General features: G+C 51.5%; 1 protein-coding gene across 3 annotated transcripts in view; it reads right to left on the minus strand.

The window, feature by feature from the left end:
* GDPD5 (glycerophosphodiester phosphodiesterase domain containing 5) overlaps positions 1 to 20,167 on the minus strand; it is a 90,935-nt gene that overhangs the window by 37,581 nt on the left and 33,187 nt on the right. For 2 of the 3 annotated variants that reach the window (XM_055549105.1, XM_055549106.1), the window contains 2 exons: positions 18,650 to 18,738; positions 4,747 to 4,923 (listed from right to left, as the gene is read on the minus strand). In XM_055549105.1, the coding sequence (XP_055405080.1) occupies positions 4,747 to 4,863 (117 nt within the window). In that variant the 5' untranslated portion in view covers positions 4,864 to 4,923; positions 18,650 to 18,738. The remainder of the gene's footprint in view (positions 1 to 4,746; positions 4,924 to 18,649; positions 18,739 to 20,167) is intronic. The other variant, XM_055549107.1, reaches the window with a different exon arrangement.

Below are 20,167 nucleotides of genomic sequence, written 5' to 3' on the forward strand. Positions count from 1 at the left end.
CTCCACTATACTATTCCTGGACTCCACCAAGACCACGACCCCTCTCATTCACCCCTGGGCATAGCATGGACTCCTGACCCCAGGAACGACCTCATCCAGCCAGGTAGAAATCATGGGATGACGGGAGGCATCATCAAAACTCTTTTTTGCAGCCAGTCAGCTGATGATACTGTAGGTGTCTCTAGAATCCCTCCCTTAGCTGCTGCTTTGTGGACCCCTCCCCCTAGTTGAGGCCTCAAGCCTTCTCTCTGGCTCCCTGCCCTCCCCACCTCCACTCAAGGTCCCTCAGCACTTTCTCCATGATGGAACCAGAGTGGTCCTTGCACAGTCTGAGTCCAACTGGGCCCCCACCTCCCAGGATGGAGTGCAGGTTCAGGTCCCCTTGGCCACGCGCCTCCCCTCCTCCGCTTTCAGTTCCCAAACACAAGACACTCAGCTGCAGTAACACGCAGCTGCCCTGCCTTCCCCACGCTGGCACGACATGACAGCTGACTCTTTCTGACACCAGCTCAGACAAGCTTTCCTGCCCAGGATGTCCCTGGGCCTTGGCAGTGATCACCCTGGGTGGTCTGGATGTCACTTCTGGTCTGCTCCCCACCCACCCGGGAGCCCTTTGGGGGAGGGGAGGCACCAGGTTTGATATACTCAGGGCAGGTGTCAGGACAGGTTCGTTGACTGACCAATGCATCCCAGACAAGACTGTTTGGAGTGAACAGGGGAGAAGGCACAGGACTGGGGCAGCAGGCAGGGCCAGTGCAAGCCGTGCCCTCAACTCCTGGGCTTGAATAAATCACTTCCTCTTCCTGGAGCCCCATCCATACAATGGAGGACGTCAGAAAAGCTTGGAACACTCTTGAAAAGGCAAATGTAGAAGTGCAAGAGCGTCGACTGTCACTGTCTGTCTCCTTCAATGTCTCAGACAGAAGTTCCTCCAGGCCTCTGACCTATATCCCTCTTGCGACAGTGAATCTGGTCTTGACACTGTGCTGCCTCCCGCATGTAGAGTCTTCAGGGGGCCCTGTGGGGATGGCTTGAGAACCGTCTTCTGTCCTATCCCGTCCTTAATTGGCAATATTAGAGTAATGAGTCACAGACAACAACCAATTAATTACCCCAGTTATAAAAAGCTTCTGCTTCCCCTTCCTAGCTGTCGAGTGAGCTGGCCCCCTGCTGCCAGGCTCCTCCACTCCCTCGGTGTTGGCAGGAGGGAGAAGATGTCATTTCACCTCTCTGGTCCTCAGTTTCCTGTTTGCTTATTTGTCAAGTGTGTGTCCTGGGGGGAGGGTTGGAGGAGGTGGGAATGTGGAAGAGGGGCAGGAAGGAAGAACAGCCTGGATGGAGAGGAGGGGCAGCCTTCCCAGGCTCCCAGCCCCCCTCCTCCATCTCCAGGATCTATCCCAATATTGCAGGGTCAGCTCTTAACCAGGGAAGCACTGAAGGTGCCTACTCTGGCATTCAAGTCACTCTTCAACTTGTCCCAAATGCTCCTGGTCCTGTGATCTTTCTCCCTCCAGGCAACCTCCCAAGTCCTCTCCATTCCCCTTTTTCTCCTTGAGGGAGGAAAGGAACAGGCTGAGCTGAATCCATCTTGAAAAAGAAGGAAACTCCACCTTGCACTTTCAGTGAGCATTGGACCATGTGCCTGGGAGCCATGCGGATAACATGCCTACGGCCGAACTGGCCCCCCGGACTAATAAACACCAGATTCCATACCAAGATTTCCCGTCGCCAAAAAGAATGTAATAATCCCCTATGTAGTCAATCACCTTTGTAATCTTTATGGCACCCATTGGTGTAGGCTACAATGTATAATCAGCTGACCCTTTGGATTATGAATCATGGCTGTAACCTGATTGTATCTCCCTTTAACACTTTCCAAGCTAGGTTTAAGGAATTTGGGGATGTGGGCTTGAGCAGTACACTTAAAGGTATATAAGGTTTTCAACAAAAGTTGGCTGGGGTCCCTGGCTAAAGAGGAAACTCTGCCTTGGACCCACCGGTGTAATTAACTGCACTTCACTATCCACGTTGTCCTTCTGAATGAGTTTTTTTCCCGGAGCATTTGGCTATAACATCCTTGCAAGCTCTCCTTTAAACACACCCAGACTCAAAACATGCCTGTCTTCCTGGCAGCCTCCAACTTCTTGAGACTCTTGCTGCAAATCTATCATGGACTCCAGGTGGGACAGGGCTTCAAGCCTTGATTTCTCCATCCATAATCAGGGCACAACAATTAAATATGCCCCACGGGGTGTTTGTCATGCCTCACAATCAACAGGGCTGTGCCTGTAAGAAGTCATCCGCTCCCTGCACACAACACGTGCTCGACAAACATTAACTGTTACTCTCACACTTCATTCCCAGCCTGAGGACGAGGGCTTCTGTGACTCACCACCTGTCTGTCACCTCGTCTCACAGATGAGGCCCGAGAGGTCCAGCTCCACCAAGGAACCTGACCCTAGGTTTCCCTGACTTGGAGACACAAGAGGCTCCCCCAAGAGGTCCTGAGGGGGAAACAGGGGTGGCAGGGGTGGGGGTGGTAAGGGGTGCCCAAAGGAGGAGGGGAAGGTGGAGATGAGGCCCGAAGCTGGACCCCCTTCCCCTGGCCGAGGCCTCTCCTCCACCCCCTAGACCCCAGGGGTTCTCCTTCACCCCCTAGCCTGCATTCCCAGGGCTCACTCTGGGCCTCCAGCTGTTCAACAAAACTTAGGTTACAGCTTCTCTGCACCAGCCTGACTCTGAGACACTGATCCTTCAACTGCCTCAGGCCAGGAGCCCATCACAGTCCTGGGGAGGGGCTGAGAGAAGAGAGTGGGAACCCAGGAAGTGGGCAGGAAGCAGGAGCTGACTGGGGAGGGGTCAGGTGGGTGGGGAGGCTCGGGTTGCCTGAGGTGAACCCAGCCCTTTTTGCAGAGGCCCTGCTACCTGGAGCTGCTGCAAACCCTCTCCCCTCTCGCCAAGCTGGCTGCTGGCCTGCAGCGTCCTGCCATACCTGGCACCCAGGCCTTGGCATCTATGGAGCCTATATCGCTTGGGCCCCCAGTCAGCTCAAAACTGGCCTCACCCACCACTTCCCCCAGTCTGGGCCCTGTGCTGGCCCCAGCCAAGACCCATCACTTCCTGACTCCACACAGCCTATGTCTGGCTGGCCCTGGGCCCAGCAAGGTGTGAGGTGCCCCAGGAGAGCAGCTTCCTCCAGTGTCTGATGGCTAAGCGCTTCCTTCTTAGGAGGCCAGACATCCTTCTCCTCCCTTCCTCAGCCTCAGCTCTCTTCCCACCCCACCCCAGCCCCACCGAGTGTGCTCGACCCACATCATGCGGACCAGATCTGAGCTCTGCCCCTCACCAGCTCTGCGACCTTGGCCTGGTCACAACGTCCCTAGCTGTTGCCCCAGGTGGGAAGTGGTAGCGATGACATCTAGTTCACGGGCTTGGGAGCAACAAGGGTGGCTGCATGTCCAAGCTCAGCTTAGCACCCAGCAGACAGACAGACACACCTGGGTGCCAGCGAACTGTGAGCTCCTGCCTTCCTGACATGTGGAGCCCCTGCTGTCTTCTGTCCACTGTCTCAGGAAGAACAGAGCTTGGAGCAAAGCAGAGAAGACAGCCAGGCTGCTCTGGGCAGGGCCCTCCTCTCCTTTGCCTCAGTTGCGCGTACTGTCTCCTGTGTGCCTGAGTGGGGACATGGCAGTGAATCAGGCCAGGTGCCCACCAGGTGGTACCTGCTTCTCACCATTTGAGGGTGATGAGCCCAGGTTCCTGGGTCAGTCTAGCACTCTGTCCCCTCGTCCCTACCATCACAGGCAGGGAAGGAAGGCAGACAGGCAGACAAGCTTCTCAAACCTCCACATGCAAGTAGCCCAGCGATGCTTGGCCTCTGACCTCCGCCCCTGGTCACTCCAGCCTGTTTTGGGACTGGCTGATTTTGGAGGCTGGCCTCTTTGTTCAGACAAGCAGGAGGGAGGAGAAAGTTGTTTTTCAGGCAGCAAAGCTCTTAGATAAACACCATTTATCTCTCTCTCTGTTCACTCCTGAAGGAATTGGGTTCCTTCAGAGAAGAAACTAGATCCACTGGCTGACGGCATCCCAGGGACGGAAGTGCAGTGCGGGGTCTGGCTTGGGGAGCCGGACACTGAAGGAGGCTTTTTGTATCCGGCTGAGCACCTGCTGCCAGCCCTGGCAGGCGTGTGTGGCTCAGGTGACTGGGCCCCGGTGCCAGGCCATGGCCCTGCCAGCTCCCAGGCTCCTGATGGCCTGGCCCAGCTCCCCACCCTCCCCTCTGGCCACCTGCCTGCTTGCCTGCCCGTCAGGATCCGCCAGGAAGCTGAGGACTTCTGCTCACCTAGGGGGGTCACCTCCCTCTTGGAGCAGCCCACCCTGCCCAGGGCTCCACGAGCAACCCAGCCCCCACACAGCCAGGGGGAGCGTCAACAACTAGCTACACCCCTGACAGGATGGCCTACTGCCTTGCCCACCTAGTCAGGTAGATTTGGTAATTTCCACAGGCCCACCTTACAGAAGGAGAAACTGAAACCAGAAGGCCATACAGCAGAGCCACAGAGCTGGGGCCCCTCCCCTCCCCCAGCCCCGGGCGCCCCGCCCCGCCCCGCCCCGCCCCGCCCCTGGCCCCTCCCCCGCCCCGTCCCGCCCCGTCCCCTGGCCCCTCCCCCTCCCCGCCCCGTCCTCTGGCCCCTCCCCCCGCCCCGCCCCGCCCCGTCCTCTGGCCCCTCCCCCCGCACAGCTCACCGGCGTGGTGTCATCGTGAGAACGCTGGTAGCGCTTCCAGCGGCAGCCGTAGATGCCCGTGAGGCAGGAGAGGCAGAGCTGCGGCTCATAGTACTGCAGGGGCTGGTGTCTCACCATGCTCGTGCCCGCGGCCCTGGCGCCCTGCCTTCAGGCGCCCATGGAGGCCCCCAGCTGGTCCTGTGGGAGGAAGCACGGGTCTGTGAGGCTGGGCAGGGCTGGGGACTCAGTCCCCACACAGCAAGTGGCACTGTAGCCCAGGTCAGGGAGCGTCAGCCTCCGCTCAGAGCCCTGGCGGGTCCTTGTCTCACTTGGAGTCAGAGGCCCATCCTTCTCGGTCCCCTGCCACCCGCCCATGACCTAACCAACCAACAGAAATCCCCTAACCCATTAGCTGTCACTGTCCTACTCCCACGCCCTGGCGACCTAACCTACTTTCTGTCTCCATGGATTTGCCCATTCTGGACATTTCACATAAACTGAATCACATGATATATGGCCTTGTATGTTTTGCTTTTTACACTTAATGTTTTCAAGGTTCATCCACGTTATAGCATGAATCAGTACTACATTTCTTATGACTGGGAACTATTTAGTTGTATAGATAAACCGCTTTATCCATTCATCAGTTGATAGACATTTGGATTGTTAGCACTTTTTGGTTGTCATGAAAACTCGGCTATGAACACATTTTTGTGTGAATGTATATTTTTATTTCTCTTGAGTACATACTTTGGGATGGGGTGGCTAGGTCATATGATAACTCTATGTTTAACTTTTTGAAGAACTGCCAACAGCTGTTTTTCAAAGCTGCTGTATGATTTTACATTCTCAAAGTACGGTCATTATCATCCCCATTTTACAGGTGAGAATTCTCAAGCACAGAAAGGTCTAGCCATTTACCAAAAGTCACCCAGTGGAGGCCAGCAGTCTGGCTTTAACTCGAGGGCTAGAAAACTGTAAGTGAAAGTGTGAGTTACTCAGTCGTGTCCAACTCTTTGTGATCCCATGGACTGTACAGCCCACCAGCGTCCTCTGTCCATGGAATTCTCCAGGCAAGAATACTGGAGTGGGCTGCCAATTCCTTCTCCAACTCATGACCAAATCCAACCAGCCACACATTTTTACACAGCCCACAATTTAAGAGTGGTTTTCACATTTTTTAATAGTTGGGAGAAAAAAAGCCAAAACAAAAATATATTTTGATCTGTGAAAATTATACAAGAGTCAAATTTCAGAGTCCATAAATGAAAGCCTGCTGACCCTGCCACCACAGGGCACAGTGGCTCATGACCCGGGATCATAAGCGCAGCATGTGGTAGAGAGAGGAAAGGGTGCCGTGGGCACTTAATAGGGACAGGAAGGTCACAGCATTGTACCTGTGTCATCTGATGACAACTGTCCAAAGTAGAGCTTGACAGTCTTCCTTTACAGGTTAGAAATATGGGTCCCAGGTGAATGGAGGAATAGGGTTCATCCCGATAATGGAATATTACTCAGCAGTAAAAATAAATGCGGGAGACCTGAGTTTGATCCCTGGGTTGGGAAGATCTCCTGGAGAAGGGAATGGCTACCCACTCCAGTATTCTTGCCTGGAGAATTCCATGGACAGAGGAGCCTGGTGGGCTACAGTCCATAGGGTCCAAAAGAGTCAGACATGACTGAGCACTTTCACTTTTCACAAAAAGAAATGATCTATCAGCCATAAAAATACATGAAGGGACCTTAAAAGCATACTGCTCAGTGACAAAAGTCAATGAGAGAAGGCTAAATACTGTATGATTTCAACCATATGACATTCAGGAAAAGGTAAAACCATGGAACTGGTAAATGGATTAGTGGTTACCAGGGGTTGGAAGTGGAGTGCACAGGTAGATTTTTAGAGCAGTGAAACTATTTTGTATGATACTATAATGATGGATACATGTCATTACACATTTGTCAAACCACATAGAATATACAACACAAAGAGTAAACCCTAATGTAGACTGTGGACTTCAGTTAATAATATGGTATCAACACTGGCTCATCAGTTATAGCAAATGAACCCCCCTAGATATTAATACTGGAGAAGGCAATGGCACCCCACTCCAGTACTCTTGCTTGGAAAATCCCATGGATGGAGGAGTCTGGTACGCTGCAGTCCATGGGGTCGCGAAGAGTCGGACACGACTGAGCGACTTCACGTTCACTTTTCACTTTCATGCATTGGAGAAGGAAATGGCAACCCACTCCATTGTTCTTGCCTGGAGAATCCCAGGGACGGGGGAGCCTGGTGGGCTGCCATCTATGGGGTCACATAGAGTCAGACATGACTGAAATGACTTAGTAGCAGCAGCAGATATTAATACAGGGAAAACTGTGGGGTAGGGGAAAGAGAGTATGTAGGAACTCTGCATTTTCTAATCAATTTTTAAAAACTCTCACCAGGGATTCCTTGATGGCTCAGATGGTAAAGAGTCTGCCTGCAACGTGGGAGACCTGGGTTCAATCCCTGGGTCAGGAAGATCCCCTGGAGAAGGAAATGGCAATCCACTCCAGTATTCTTGCCTGGAAAATCCTAATAGATATGAAATAACTAAAATAATAATAATAATAATAATAAAATAAAAACTCTCACCAAAAGAATAATCTAATAATTAACTATGTATACATGCTAAGTTGCTTCAGTCTTGTCTGACTTTTAGCAACCCTATGGACTGTAGCCCACCAGACAAGAATACTGGTGTGGGTTGCCCTGCCTTTCTCCAGGGGATCTTCCCAACCCAGTGATTGAACCCGTGTCTCCTGTGCCTCCTGTATTGCAGGGGGATTCTTTACCGCTGAGCAACAGGGGAAGTCCAATAATTAAACATATATGTATTTAATTTAAATATCTATATTGACTGGTCGATAGATCAGATCAGATCAGTCGCTCAGTCATGTCCAACTCTTGGCCACCCAATGAATCGCAGCACGCCAGGCCTCCCTGTCCATCACCAACTCCCAGAGTTCACTTAGACTCATGTCCATCGAGTCAGTGATGCCATCCAGCCAACTCATCCTCTGTCGTCCCCTTCTCCTCTTGCTCCCAATCCCTCCCAGCATCAGAATCTTTTCCAATGAGTCAACTCTTCGCATGAGGTGGCCAAAGTACTGGAATTTCAGCTTTTGCATCATTCCTTCCAAAGAAATCCCAGGGCTGATCTCCTTCAGAATGGACTAGTTGGATCTCCTTGCAGTCCAAGGGACTCTCAAGAGTCTTCGCCAACACCACACTTCAAAAGCATCAATTCTTCGACGCTCAGCCTTCTTCACAGTCCAACTCTCACATCCATACATGACCACAGGAAAAACCATTGCCTTGACTAGACGAACCTTTGTTGGCAAAGTAATGTCTCTGCTTTTCAATATGCTATCTAGGTTGGTCATAACTTTCCTTCCAAGGAGTAAGCGTCTTTTAATTTCATGGCTGCAGTCACCATCTGTAGTGATTTTGGAGCCCAAAAAAATAAAGTCTGCCACTGTTTCCACTGTTTCCCCATCTATTTCCCATGAAGTGGTGGGACCGGATGCCATGATCTTCGTTTTCTGAATGTTGAGCTTTAAGCCAACTTTCTCAGTCTCCACTTTCACCTTCATTAAGATGCTTTTGAGTTCCTCTTCACTTTCTGCCATAAGGGTGGTGTCATCTGCATATCTGAGGTTATTGATATTTCTCCCGGCAATCTTGATTCCAGCTTGTGTTTCTTCCAGTCCAGTGTTTCTCATGATGTACTCTGCATAGAAGTTAAATAAACAGGGTGACAATATACAGCCTTGACATACTCCTTTTCCTATTTGGAACCAGTCTGTTGTTCCATGCCCAGTTCTAACTGTTGCTTCCTGACCTGCATACAAATTTCTCAAGAGGCAGATTGGTGGTCTGGTATTCCCATCTCTTTCAGAATTTTCCACAGTTTATTGTGATCCACACAGTCAAAGGCTTTGGCATAGTCAATAAAGCAGAAATAGATGTTTTTCTGGAACTCTCTTGCTTTTTCCATGATCCAGCGGATGTTGGCAATTTGATCTCTGGTTCCTTTGCCTTTTCTAAAACCAGCTTGAACATCAGGAAGTTCACGGTTCACATATTGCTGAAGCCTGGCTTGGAGAATTTTAAGCATTACTTTACTAGCGTGTGAGATGAGTGCAATTGTGCGGTAGTTTGAGCATTCTTTGGCATTGCCTTTCTTTGGGATTGGAATGAAAACTGACATTTTCCAGTCCTGTGGCCACTGCTGAGTTTTCCAAATTTGCTGGCATATTGAGTGCAGCACTTTCTCACCTCCCACCTGCCATGAATTTTCATTCTATTCATAACTGCAGGGGTATCTCTGAGAGGCAAACTTCTTTTTCCTTGACACACTTTCCTGGGGCCATCAAGATCGCCAGTGGCTCCTTGCTGTCTCCAGGGGGGCCACCCAGACCCACACTGGCACAATGACCCCCTCACCACCCCTAACATGTCTCTAACATCCCTCAAGGCCTTTTTCTCACCAGCCCTTTGGCCGCTTCCCAGGTCTCATCTCTCCCCTGGGTGGGGAATCCCTGTGGTAGGCCTGGTCTGGCCAATCTAAGCTCTCACCTGCAGCCAGAGAGCTTCCTAAAAGACAAATGACCAGGATCTGGCTCCTCCAGCCTCACCACTCCAGAACTTGCTGTCCCTTCATCTGGCTAATGCCTCCTGACGCTTTAAGTCTCCGCTCAGATGTTACCTCCTCTGGGGAGCCTTCCCTGAGACCCAGGTTGGGTGAGAGGGCTCCAGGAGTCCCTCCTCCCTCCTGGGCTGCCTGTGGGAGCACAGATGACATGCCTGCCTCCCCCAGGGAACAACCTGAGTTACTCCCATTTCCCCAGTGGCTAGCACAGGGCAGTCCTGGGGGCTTCCTGGACTGTACTTCTGAAAAGGCCCGGAAGTTCTGCTAACAGAGACATGCTGCCCAGACCCTGAGTGGTTGGGACAAGTCCCCAGAGACCAGATTCTCCGCACCTGTCCTGCTCCTGCCCAGACTAATGGCATCACTTCCCATCTTCTGGTTCTCCAAGCCACCTCCCAGGGCTGCTGCTATCAGCCAAGTTCCAAAGAAATATCCAGCCTGGAGCCCTGCTGGCTCTGGGACAAGAGAAAGCCCTCACCTCTTAACCTGAACTTCCACAGCATCCTGTTTGCACAGGGAAGGGAGTCAGGAGGGAGATGGAGTGAGAGTCTGCTATGGAGTGGGTGAAGGTTGTTGGGGGTAGGCATACCTCCAGGGGCCTTGCCCACCCTTATACCCTGGGAATGCACCTCACCCACTCCTTGGCTCTTCATCCCTCCCCCTGACTGGCCGGCTGCCAGGCCCTCACTGCCCCCAGACCCTGCTGCCTCCGGTCCCAGGTCTGCACGCTCTCCTGACAGTGGAGTCTCAAGCCAGGTGCCAGTGCCTGGCTATCAGCCTGGTCTCCTACTGACTTGCTGTGTAACCTTGGGGACTTATTTTACCTATCTGAGGAATGGGCACTAGATAGACAGTACGAAAAGGACCCAAGGTTACAATAAAAAGGAATAAGTCGCTGATACATGCTATTAATACAATGTGAATGAATCTTGACAACATTATGCTAAAGTGAAAGAAGTTGGTGATGGAAGGTAGAGGGGGTGGCTTGCAGGGCACCATGCTGAGCATTGTACCTGTGTCATCTGATGACAACTGTCCAAAGTAGAGCTTGACAGTCTTCCTTTACAGGTTAGAAATATGGGTCCCAGGTGAATGGAGGAATAGGGTTCATCCCGATAATGGAATATTACTCAGCAGTAAAAATAAATGCGGGAGACCTGAGTTTGATCCCTGGGTTGGGAAGATCTCCTGGAGAAGGGAATGGCTACCCACTCCAGTATTCTTGCCTGGAGAATTCCATGGACAGAGGAGCCTGGTGGGCTACAGTCCATAGGGTCCAAAAGAGTCAGACATGACTGAGCACTTTCACTTTTCACAAAAAGAAATGATCTATCAGCCATAAAAATACATGAAGGGACCTTAAAAGCATACTGCTCAGTGACAAAAGTCAATGAGAGAAGGCTAAATACTGTATGATTTCAACCATATGACATTCAGGAAAAGGTAAAACCATGGAACTGGTAAATGGATTAGTGGTTACCAGGGGTTGGAAGTGGAGTGCACAGGTAGATTTTTAGAGCAGTGAAACTATTTTGTATGATACTATAATGATGGATACATGTCATTACACATTTGTCAAACCACATAGAATATACAACACAAAGAGTAAACCCTAATGTAGACTGTGGACTTCAGTTAATAATATGGTATCAACACTGGCTCATCAGTTATAGCAAATGAACCCCCCTAGATATTAATACTGGAGAAGGCAATGGCACCCCACTCCAGTACTCTTGCTTGGAAAATCCCATGGATGGAGGAGTCTGGTACGCTGCAGTCCATGGGGTCGCGAAGAGTCGGACACGACTGAGCGACTTCACGTTCACTTTTCACTTTCATGCATTGGAGAAGGAAATGGCAACCCACTCCATTGTTCTTGCCTGGAGAATCCCAGGGACGGGGGAGCCTGGTGGGCTGCCATCTATGGGGTCACATAGAGTCAGACATGACTGAAATGACTTAGTAGCAGCAGCAGATATTAATACAGGGAAAACTGTGGGGTAGGGGAAAGAGAGTATGTAGGAACTCTGCATTTTCTAATCAATTTTTAAAAACTCTCACCAGGGATTCCTTGATGGCTCAGATGGTAAAGAGTCTGCCTGCAACGTGGGAGACCTGGGTTCAATCCCTGGGTCAGGAAGATCCCCTGGAGAAGGAAATGGCAATCCACTCCAGTATTCTTGCCTGGAAAATCCTAATAGATATGAAATAACTAAAATAATAATAATAATAATAATAAAATAAAAACTCTCACCAAAAGAATAATCTAATAATTAACTATGTATACATGCTAAGTTGCTTCAGTCTTGTCTGACTTTTAGCAACCCTATGGACTGTAGCCCACCAGACAAGAATACTGGTGTGGGTTGCCCTGCCTTTCTCCAGGGGATCTTCCCAACCCAGTGATTGAACCCGTGTCTCCTGTGCCTCCTGTATTGCAGGGGGATTCTTTACCGCTGAGCAACAGGGGAAGTCCAATAATTAAACATATATGTATTTAATTTAAATATCTATATTGACTGGTCGATAGATCAGATCAGATCAGTCGCTCAGTCATGTCCAACTCTTGGCCACCCAATGAATCGCAGCACGCCAGGCCTCCCTGTCCATCACCAACTCCCAGAGTTCACTTAGACTCATGTCCATCGAGTCAGTGATGCCATCCAGCCAACTCATCCTCTGTCGTCCCCTTCTCCTCTTGCTCCCAATCCCTCCCAGCATCAGAATCTTTTCCAATGAGTCAACTCTTCGCATGAGGTGGCCAAAGTACTGGAATTTCAGCTTTTGCATCATTCCTTCCAAAGAAATCCCAGGGCTGATCTCCTTCAGAATGGACTAGTTGGATCTCCTTGCAGTCCAAGGGACTCTCAAGAGTCTTCGCCAACACCACACTTCAAAAGCATCAATTCTTCGACGCTCAGCCTTCTTCACAGTCCAACTCTCACATCCATACATGACCACAGGAAAAACCATTGCCTTGACTAGACGAACCTTTGTTGGCAAAGTAATGTCTCTGCTTTTCAATATGCTATCTAGGTTGGTCATAACTTTCCTTCCAAGGAGTAAGCGTCTTTTAATTTCATGCTGCAGTCACCATCTGTAGTGATTTTGGAGCCCAAAAAAATAAAGTCTGCCACTGTTTCCACTGTTTCCCCATCTATTTCCCATGAAGTGGTGGGACCGGATGCCATGATCTTCGTTTTCTGAATGTTGAGCTTTAAGCCAACTTTCTCAGTCTCCACTTTCACCTTCATTAAGATGCTTTTGAGTTCCTCTTCACTTTCTGCCATAAGGGTGGTGTCATCTGCATATCTGAGGTTATTGATATTTCTCCCGGCAATCTTGATTCCAGCTTGTGTTTCTTCCAGTCCAGTGTTTCTCATGATGTACTCTGCATAGAAGTTAAATAAACAGGGTGACAATATACAGCCTTGACATACTCCTTTTCCTATTTGGAACCAGTCTGTTGTTCCATGCCCAGTTCTAACTGTTGCTTCCTGACCTGCATACAAATTTCTCAAGAGGCAGATTGGTGGTCTGGTATTCCCATCTCTTTCAGAATTTTCCACAGTTTATTGTGATCCACACAGTCAAAGGCTTTGGCATAGTCAATAAAGCAGAAATAGATGTTTTTCTGGAACTCTCTTGCTTTTTCCATGATCCAGCGGATGTTGGCAATTTGATCTCTGGTTCCTTTGCCTTTTCTAAAACCAGCTTGAACATCAGGAAGTTCACGGTTCACATATTGCTGAAGCCTGGCTTGGAGAATTTTAAGCATTACTTTACTAGCGTGTGAGATGAGTGCAATTGTGCGGTAGTTTGAGCATTCTTTGGCATTGCCTTTCTTTGGGATTGGAATGAAAACTGACCTTTTCCAGTCCTGTGGCCACTGCTGAGTTTTCCAAATTTGCTGACATATTGAGTGTAGCACTTTCACAGCATCATCTTTCAGGATTTGGAATAGCTCAACTGGAATTCCATCACCTCCACTAGCTTTGTTTTTAGTGATGCTTTCTAAGGCCCACTTGACTTCACATTCCAGGATGTCTGGCTCTAGGTGAGTGATCACACCATCGTGATTATCTGGGTCGTGAAGATCTTTTTTGTACAGTTCTTCTGTGTATTCTTGCCACATCTTGTCGATAGATAGCTAGATCAATAAATCTATTCCTAAGAGATTACATGATTCAGCCAAGACCAAACATCTAATGGTGGAGAAGACAGCATTTGCAGCCAGGGCTGCCAAGCCTAAAGCCCAGTCTTTCCAAGGCACCAGCCCTAGAGGGTCCATCTGTCCTCATTTCTACCGCCCTCTATGACAGCCACTGCATGTGTCACTGAAAATTGCACCTCAAAGGGCCAAGTTTAATGTTTTGTTTGGTACCAGGGCAGCAGGGGCACAGAGTGGGGCCAAGAACTCTGGGGAGGAGAGAGGACTCCCCCACCCCACCCCCACCATGGACTCAGGGCTGGGGCAGGCAGGGACCTGACGCCCCCCTCCAGCAGCCTTCCAGCCCCCAGGGAAGGAGGCAGGGCACACACATGGAGGACGAGCCATCACCCCTTCTCCTTGGCTATGGCCACCCTCGCTGAGTGTCAACCCCAGCCCAGCCCCAGGGCTGGTGGGCGGAGACTGAGCTCAGTCACCAGCAGGCTGGGTGACCTCCACAAGCCTCTGGCCTCAGCTTTCCTGTCTGTATCAGGGGAGGGTCTAAACCACATCCGATGATCTCTAAGGGACTTTTTAACACTCAGCTTCTAAAACCTTTTAACCACCTGCTCTCTCCTCATTCTCAGGAGATAAGCAGAGATGGGGTTGCTCCAGGAGGATGGAAGGACAAATTCCCCAGTCCTTCCTTGTCTGGTCTGACGGGGAAGGGCCTCCTCCAACCCCGCCTCTGACTGGAGCAGTTAAGATCAGGATGAAAGCTGCAGGCAGGCTAGTGACAAGGTGAGAAGCCTGGTCATCCTGGGCCCCATCTCGGCCCAGGGGCCGCCACCATCTTCGACAGGAACCCAGGTATAGGTAGTCATGGCCTGGATAACGCACAGTGACGACTCCACACCTGACTTAGAGTGAAACCCAAGGGGAAACGGCACAAGGCGGTGGGACTCCTCCCTATAGTGCTTGCGGAACATGGCCATGGAGCAAGACCAGGGCCTCCCTGTGGTCCTTCCTCGCTGCATGCCCATCCCCTGTTCCCAGTGCAGCTGTACCTGGGAAGCCACCTTAGCTCAGGGCCACTCCGTCCATCTACTCATCTCGGTGCAGCAGCCCCTCCTCCAGGAACCCAGCCCTGCCAGGTCAGGGTCTCTTCTGGACCCACAACTCCTGTGCTTCCTCCAGTTGCTCTGCAGGGCAGCTTCCTGGAGACAGTGGATGTCAGTAGAACTCAGAAATAAGGGACGACTTCTAGCACAAGAGGGTCTTGCTAGGCGGACGGCACAGGGAAAGGTGGTGGCAGGGAGGGTGAGCAGGGCCTCTCCCAGGACTGAGGGCTCCAGCAGGAAGTTAAGCCCCATGTCGGTTCCATCTGGTGGTGACCGTGGGCTCTGCTGCCAACAGTAGCCTCCCAGGCCTCTGGGGACCTCGGGGGGCAGCAGCAAGGCATCCCCAGGCAGCTCACCGGCTGGGCTGACTCTCCAAACAACCCACCAGACCCACAGAACAAGTCCCCGGCCACAGAGCTGCGGCTGGAGATGGGGGTACCGAGCAGATTCCAGGCTCCTCCCCACCGCTCGCCTGTGCTTAGCTTTTGAAGAATGCTCAAAGTCACTATCTTCCCCATTGCCTGGGCCTCATCAGATGGCTTAAACTGAGAGATGTGGGCTGTCACATCTCACTGTGTGGCCGTGGGCAAGTCATTCTATTTCTCTGGGCCTCAGAGAAAGCCCTAGATTCTAATGAAATCAGCAAAGAGGCAGACAGAGGGCAGGAAGGAAGTCTGTCACTGAGGCAGCTGCCAGTGGGGAGGGGCGGGGGCAGGAGGGCCTGGGAAGGAGGCCTGGTGGGCCAGCATACTCCCCGCTACTCCACCCCCGTCATGGCCACTCATTCTTTGGGGGAAAAGCTACTGGTGGCTTAGGCTGGGGCTCAACAGGAGCCATCAAAGAATCAACCATACCCTAATTAGGGTCACTATTAATCTCTTTTCACCGTGGTGCCAGGGCCTCCTGTTTACCCAACACTTTGTCCCAGAAGATTTCTGATGGCTCTTCCTCCGGGGGAATTCCCAGCAGGCTGGCTTCACCTCAAATGTGGGTGCTTCTGCCCTTCCTGTAGGGAGTGCTCCCTGCTTCTCCTCCCAGAAGGGCTGGCTTCCTCAGAACCACAGCCTCTGGAATTATCTGTTCCATACCCAAGGCTCTCTAGCTCATGCGGTAAATGTTTCAGAAGCCTCTGCAATGCTGGGACCCAAGAGAGATGTACAGAGACTCAGGTGGTTCCTCCTTTCAAGGCGGCAACCTCATCAGAGCAACAGCAGCTACGATTATAACCACACACACAGCACTTTACAGCGTGCAAAGTCTCCACACACATCGTCTCACTGAAGCATGGCCCCAACTCCACGGGCAAGTACCAGATCCCCATTTAATGGACGAGGAAGTTGAGGCTGCTAGAAGGTAGAACAGGTTTGCTGAGCTGCATCCTTGGTTGAGGCCCTTGGGGGACTGACTTGCATGCTTGGGGCCTGGTGGGCCAGCAGCACCCTGTCATGGTAGTTTATTCTTTGGGGGAAAAGCTTAGGGTAGCTGAATGGAGGCCAAGCTCAGGACCTTGCCCAGGACCCTTGGGTTCCTTTGGCACAGAAAGGACCTCTCCTTGGGTCTCTCTTTCCCCAGATCAGGGCTGTGGGCTGGGCTGAGCAGTCACCAGGAACAGCCCACATACTCTCTAACCAGGGTCTTAGAATCGCCTCCCCCAAGTCTCATACAATGACAGAATCCTGGTGCAATCCAACAGGGATCTCAAAACTAGCCCTGGATTTCAGACTATGACAGTCATCAAATGTCAGCACCAGGGAAGACCTGGAGCTATTCCCTCTGGCCTTCAATCCCTGCAGAAATCCCCTGTACAGCTGGTGGTGGTTCCCCAGCAGACTGGCTTGCATAGGCTTGTATATGCCTCTAGACAGGCCCCTCCCTCCCTGGAGGGCCGACAGGTTCCTCTTTAAACCAGAACAGAAGGTAGGCCCTCTTAAGAGGGGAAGCCCGCCCCCAGCCACCTCCGCCCCCAGCAGCAGTGACAGGTTCCCCAGGAGCAGGCAGAGTGTGCATGGGGCCAGCCTGGGGCCTGGTGAGGCGAGAGACTTCCCCAGTCTCTCCTCCCTCCCCGGTGGACGCCCCAGTCCCTCCCAAGTGCCCAGTGATTCAGTCACAGGAACCAAGCTGGCTTTTTCCGATGCCTCTCCCTGGGTCTCTGGAAGGAGGGAGCCCTGAACAGGAGGAGGGCAGGCTGAAGCAGAGTCTGGCAGAGACAGGCCCTGAGCAAACTTGTCTCTGCCCGGTTTTTGCTCCCTGAGGGAATGGTGAGCAATGATTTATTTTATTTATTTATGCAAAATAGCAGAGTTATTATACAAACAGGCTTCCGAAGCAGGCCCTGAGGAGAAGCAAGTCCTGCCATTTTAGGAATCTCTCTCGCTTCCTTCCCCTCACACCTACCTGTCTCACCTCACCTGCCCCTGCGCCTCCTCACACGACTGTGCTCCAAGCAACACAGCACCTCGCAGTCTCCCCCGCTCCCCCAAGCCTTTGCCGGTGCTGGGCCCTCTGCCAGGAGTGCCCTCCCGCCCCCGCCCCAAATTCCGTCCATCTTAACAAAGGCACCCTGGACAAAGCCTGGTCTGATCCCCCCTGCAGAAGCCCACTGCTTCCTCCTTTGTCCTCCCATCACCAGGCAGAGCTCTTGAGACATGATCATAGGCCTCTGTGCACGGTAATTATCTGTTTCCGTGGCTGCCTGGCCCACCAGGCCGAGAGCCTCCCCAGGTGGAGATTTCTCATCCATCCAGCCCAGCTTTCCTGAAGAGTCTGCAGATGATATCTGTGACCCTGCAGGTGACAGGGTCACGAGCTCCCCCAGGCCCCCGTCCCTGCTAGAGGAATCACTGCGCAGCAGACCTGTGTTCTTACACGAGGTCATCACCAAGGAAGCTCCCGTTTGCACTGGTTAAATGTGCAAACGAAGGAACGAAGGACCATATCGGAGCCTCTTAAACCACCCAACCGCAGAGCCACTTCTGATCCTGCTCCCAATTCTGCCTCTGAATAATAATTAGCCTTTTCCCTATTTACAGAAAAAATTAAGTTACTAAAAAAAGTCTCAAGTATTTTCTCCCACAGTTTTTTCTGAACCCTCTGCCATGTGTTCCAGGTCTAGTACAAGACGACCTCAGACTTAGCACAGAATACTGATTTCCTCACTGCCACCTGCATCTCTCCTCATCACAGCACTCCAAGAGGAGCACAAGCTGGACTACTTCCAGGCAAGTCTGAGAACCTGGGGCCTAAGCTTCTCTTCCCCTCTTTCAGACAGCCAGGTTTCCTTTCTGACCTTGCTCAAATGCTGAGAAGGAAAGCCCTAGGCGTTGGCTGGCCCAGGAAACCCTGATGGTTCATGCTCCTTCCATGATTCAGGCCTCTAATTCCACCATTTACCATTCATTCCTTTGGCTGACGCATCACTTTCTCCAGAATTTGTTCTTAAAAATACATATCTCCCCTGGAAATGGGACTCCATCAAACCTCTAAACTGAAAGTCAAGGAAACTCAGTTTAATGCCTGGCTCTAGAGAGGCAATAAATCATAAGGGTTAGGAATGTGCACCCAGAGCCAGCCTGCTGAGTTTGGAACCCAGTTCTACCACTTACTAACTCAGCAGGTTCGTTGATGCCTCTACCCCTCAGCCTCCTTATCTGTGAAATGGAGATAACAGCACCAGCCTCATGGGCTGTTGTGAGGATTAAATGAGCTAATACCTATAAGGTGCTTTAGGTAAGTATCTAGTCCACTGCAGAGAGCAACAGATAACTCTACTCAGAATATTATTATTTTTTTCTTTCTTGCCTATAAAATGGAATAATAATCCTTATTTCCTCTTTTCCCATGAACTGCAGCTTACCACTCCCGTGAGAGTGAACATCATTCTGGAACCCAGTGGAATGTTCTCTGAAGCTTGCCTCCAACTCCTTTCTGCCTGCCTCCTTCTTTGCTTTTTCCTTTACCTGGAAGAAGGTACCAGCGGCTATGAGCTGGGCTCCTGGGGGAGAGGGGTCTTGTCCATGGAGGTGGTGATGTCACTTCAGTGGGAGAGCTGAGGGGACAAACCCAGTCAGATCACACATAAGTCCATGCTGCCTCTCCCCTCCCCCGGGCCCTTAGTGAGCCCCCACCCTGCGCCCACCCTGTGCTGGGTATGGGGACCAGGGATGGGCTACATCCAGTTCACGTTCTAGGAAAGCCGCCAAGTGGGTGGGGGAGCCCACGTGATCTGGTGGTGGACTGTGAGATCCCACACAAGCACCTCCACACGTGCTGCCCACAAACCGGCCCTAACCCAGTACAGCCTGCTCCGGAACCACTCTTGCCCCCACCAGGACCCACAGAAACATGATCTAAGGCCCAGCCACCCTGGGGTGAAACCTGGGGTTTTGTCTGGCTCCCAGGAGGCAGAGGCCTGTTCGTGCTGCCCAGAGACCTGCTTCTTTGGAGGTAGACGCCAAACCAGCTGTTCTAAAGCTGCTGAGGGAGGGCTGGGTGGGCTGGAGGCGGGATCTGGAGCACCGCAATTATGCGGCTGACTTCTGACTCATGCACCGCTTCCCCCATCGCCAGCTCCTTCGGCCCTCCTGCCCAGGAACTGGGAGGGGAGATGACTTGGTAGTGACAGGCCATGGCGAGAGGAGAAGGGTGCTGGGTCAGCACTGCAGGCTTTGGGGGATGCGGCCACACTGCCCAGTAGGGGACACTGAGGTTGGTGGGGCCAGAGGTCTGCCTATGTCACCCAGAGAGTCAGAGCCAGAGCCAGGGTGGGACCCAGGGCAGGGGCGGCTCAAGCTGTGGTCCAGCCCAATACCAAGACGACATGAGGAGCTTCTCCAACCCAGTCAGGGCCTGGAGCCACATACCAGCTAGAGGCACTGCCAAAACTCAGCCTTGGCCGGGTGGGGGGACAGAACTGGGCTCACAGACAGCTTAGAAATGACATCCAGCTACTGAGAGATGGACTCCTGGTGTGCCCCCAGTCCTGCCTCCACTTCCAGCCCCCAGGTTTCTCAAAGAGCCCTGAATGCACTGCAATTTACAGTTTAGAGAACACTTACTTTCTTCATCTCTCACAATGATCCTAAGGCCGAAGTGACAGAGGGATATAAATAGAGCAGGGCTTCTCAAACAAATCACCTAGGGATCTTGTTGAAAGGCAGTCCAACTCAGTAGGTCTAGGCTGGGGGCTGAAATTCTACTCCTTTTTTTTTTTTTTTTTTTTTTTTAAATAAGCCCTTAGGTGATGCTGATGCCGCAGGTCCAGAGACCACAATTTAAGTAGCTAAAACATAGTTGTTAACCGCACACATGCTGGGGTCAGACTGCTTAAGTTAAAATCTTGGCTCTTTCTGTGTGACCTTGGGCAAGTTACTTAACCTCTCTGGGCCTCAATCTCCTTATGTATAAAACAATACTCATCATAATAAAACCTACCCCCATAGGGTTGATGTGAGGATTAAATTATGTAAATTGCTTAA

Source organism: Bubalus kerabau, chromosome 15, assembly GCF_029407905.1.
Source record: "Bubalus kerabau isolate K-KA32 ecotype Philippines breed swamp buffalo chromosome 15, PCC_UOA_SB_1v2, whole genome shotgun sequence".
NCBI lineage: Eukaryota > Metazoa > Chordata > Mammalia > Artiodactyla > Bovidae > Bubalus > Bubalus kerabau.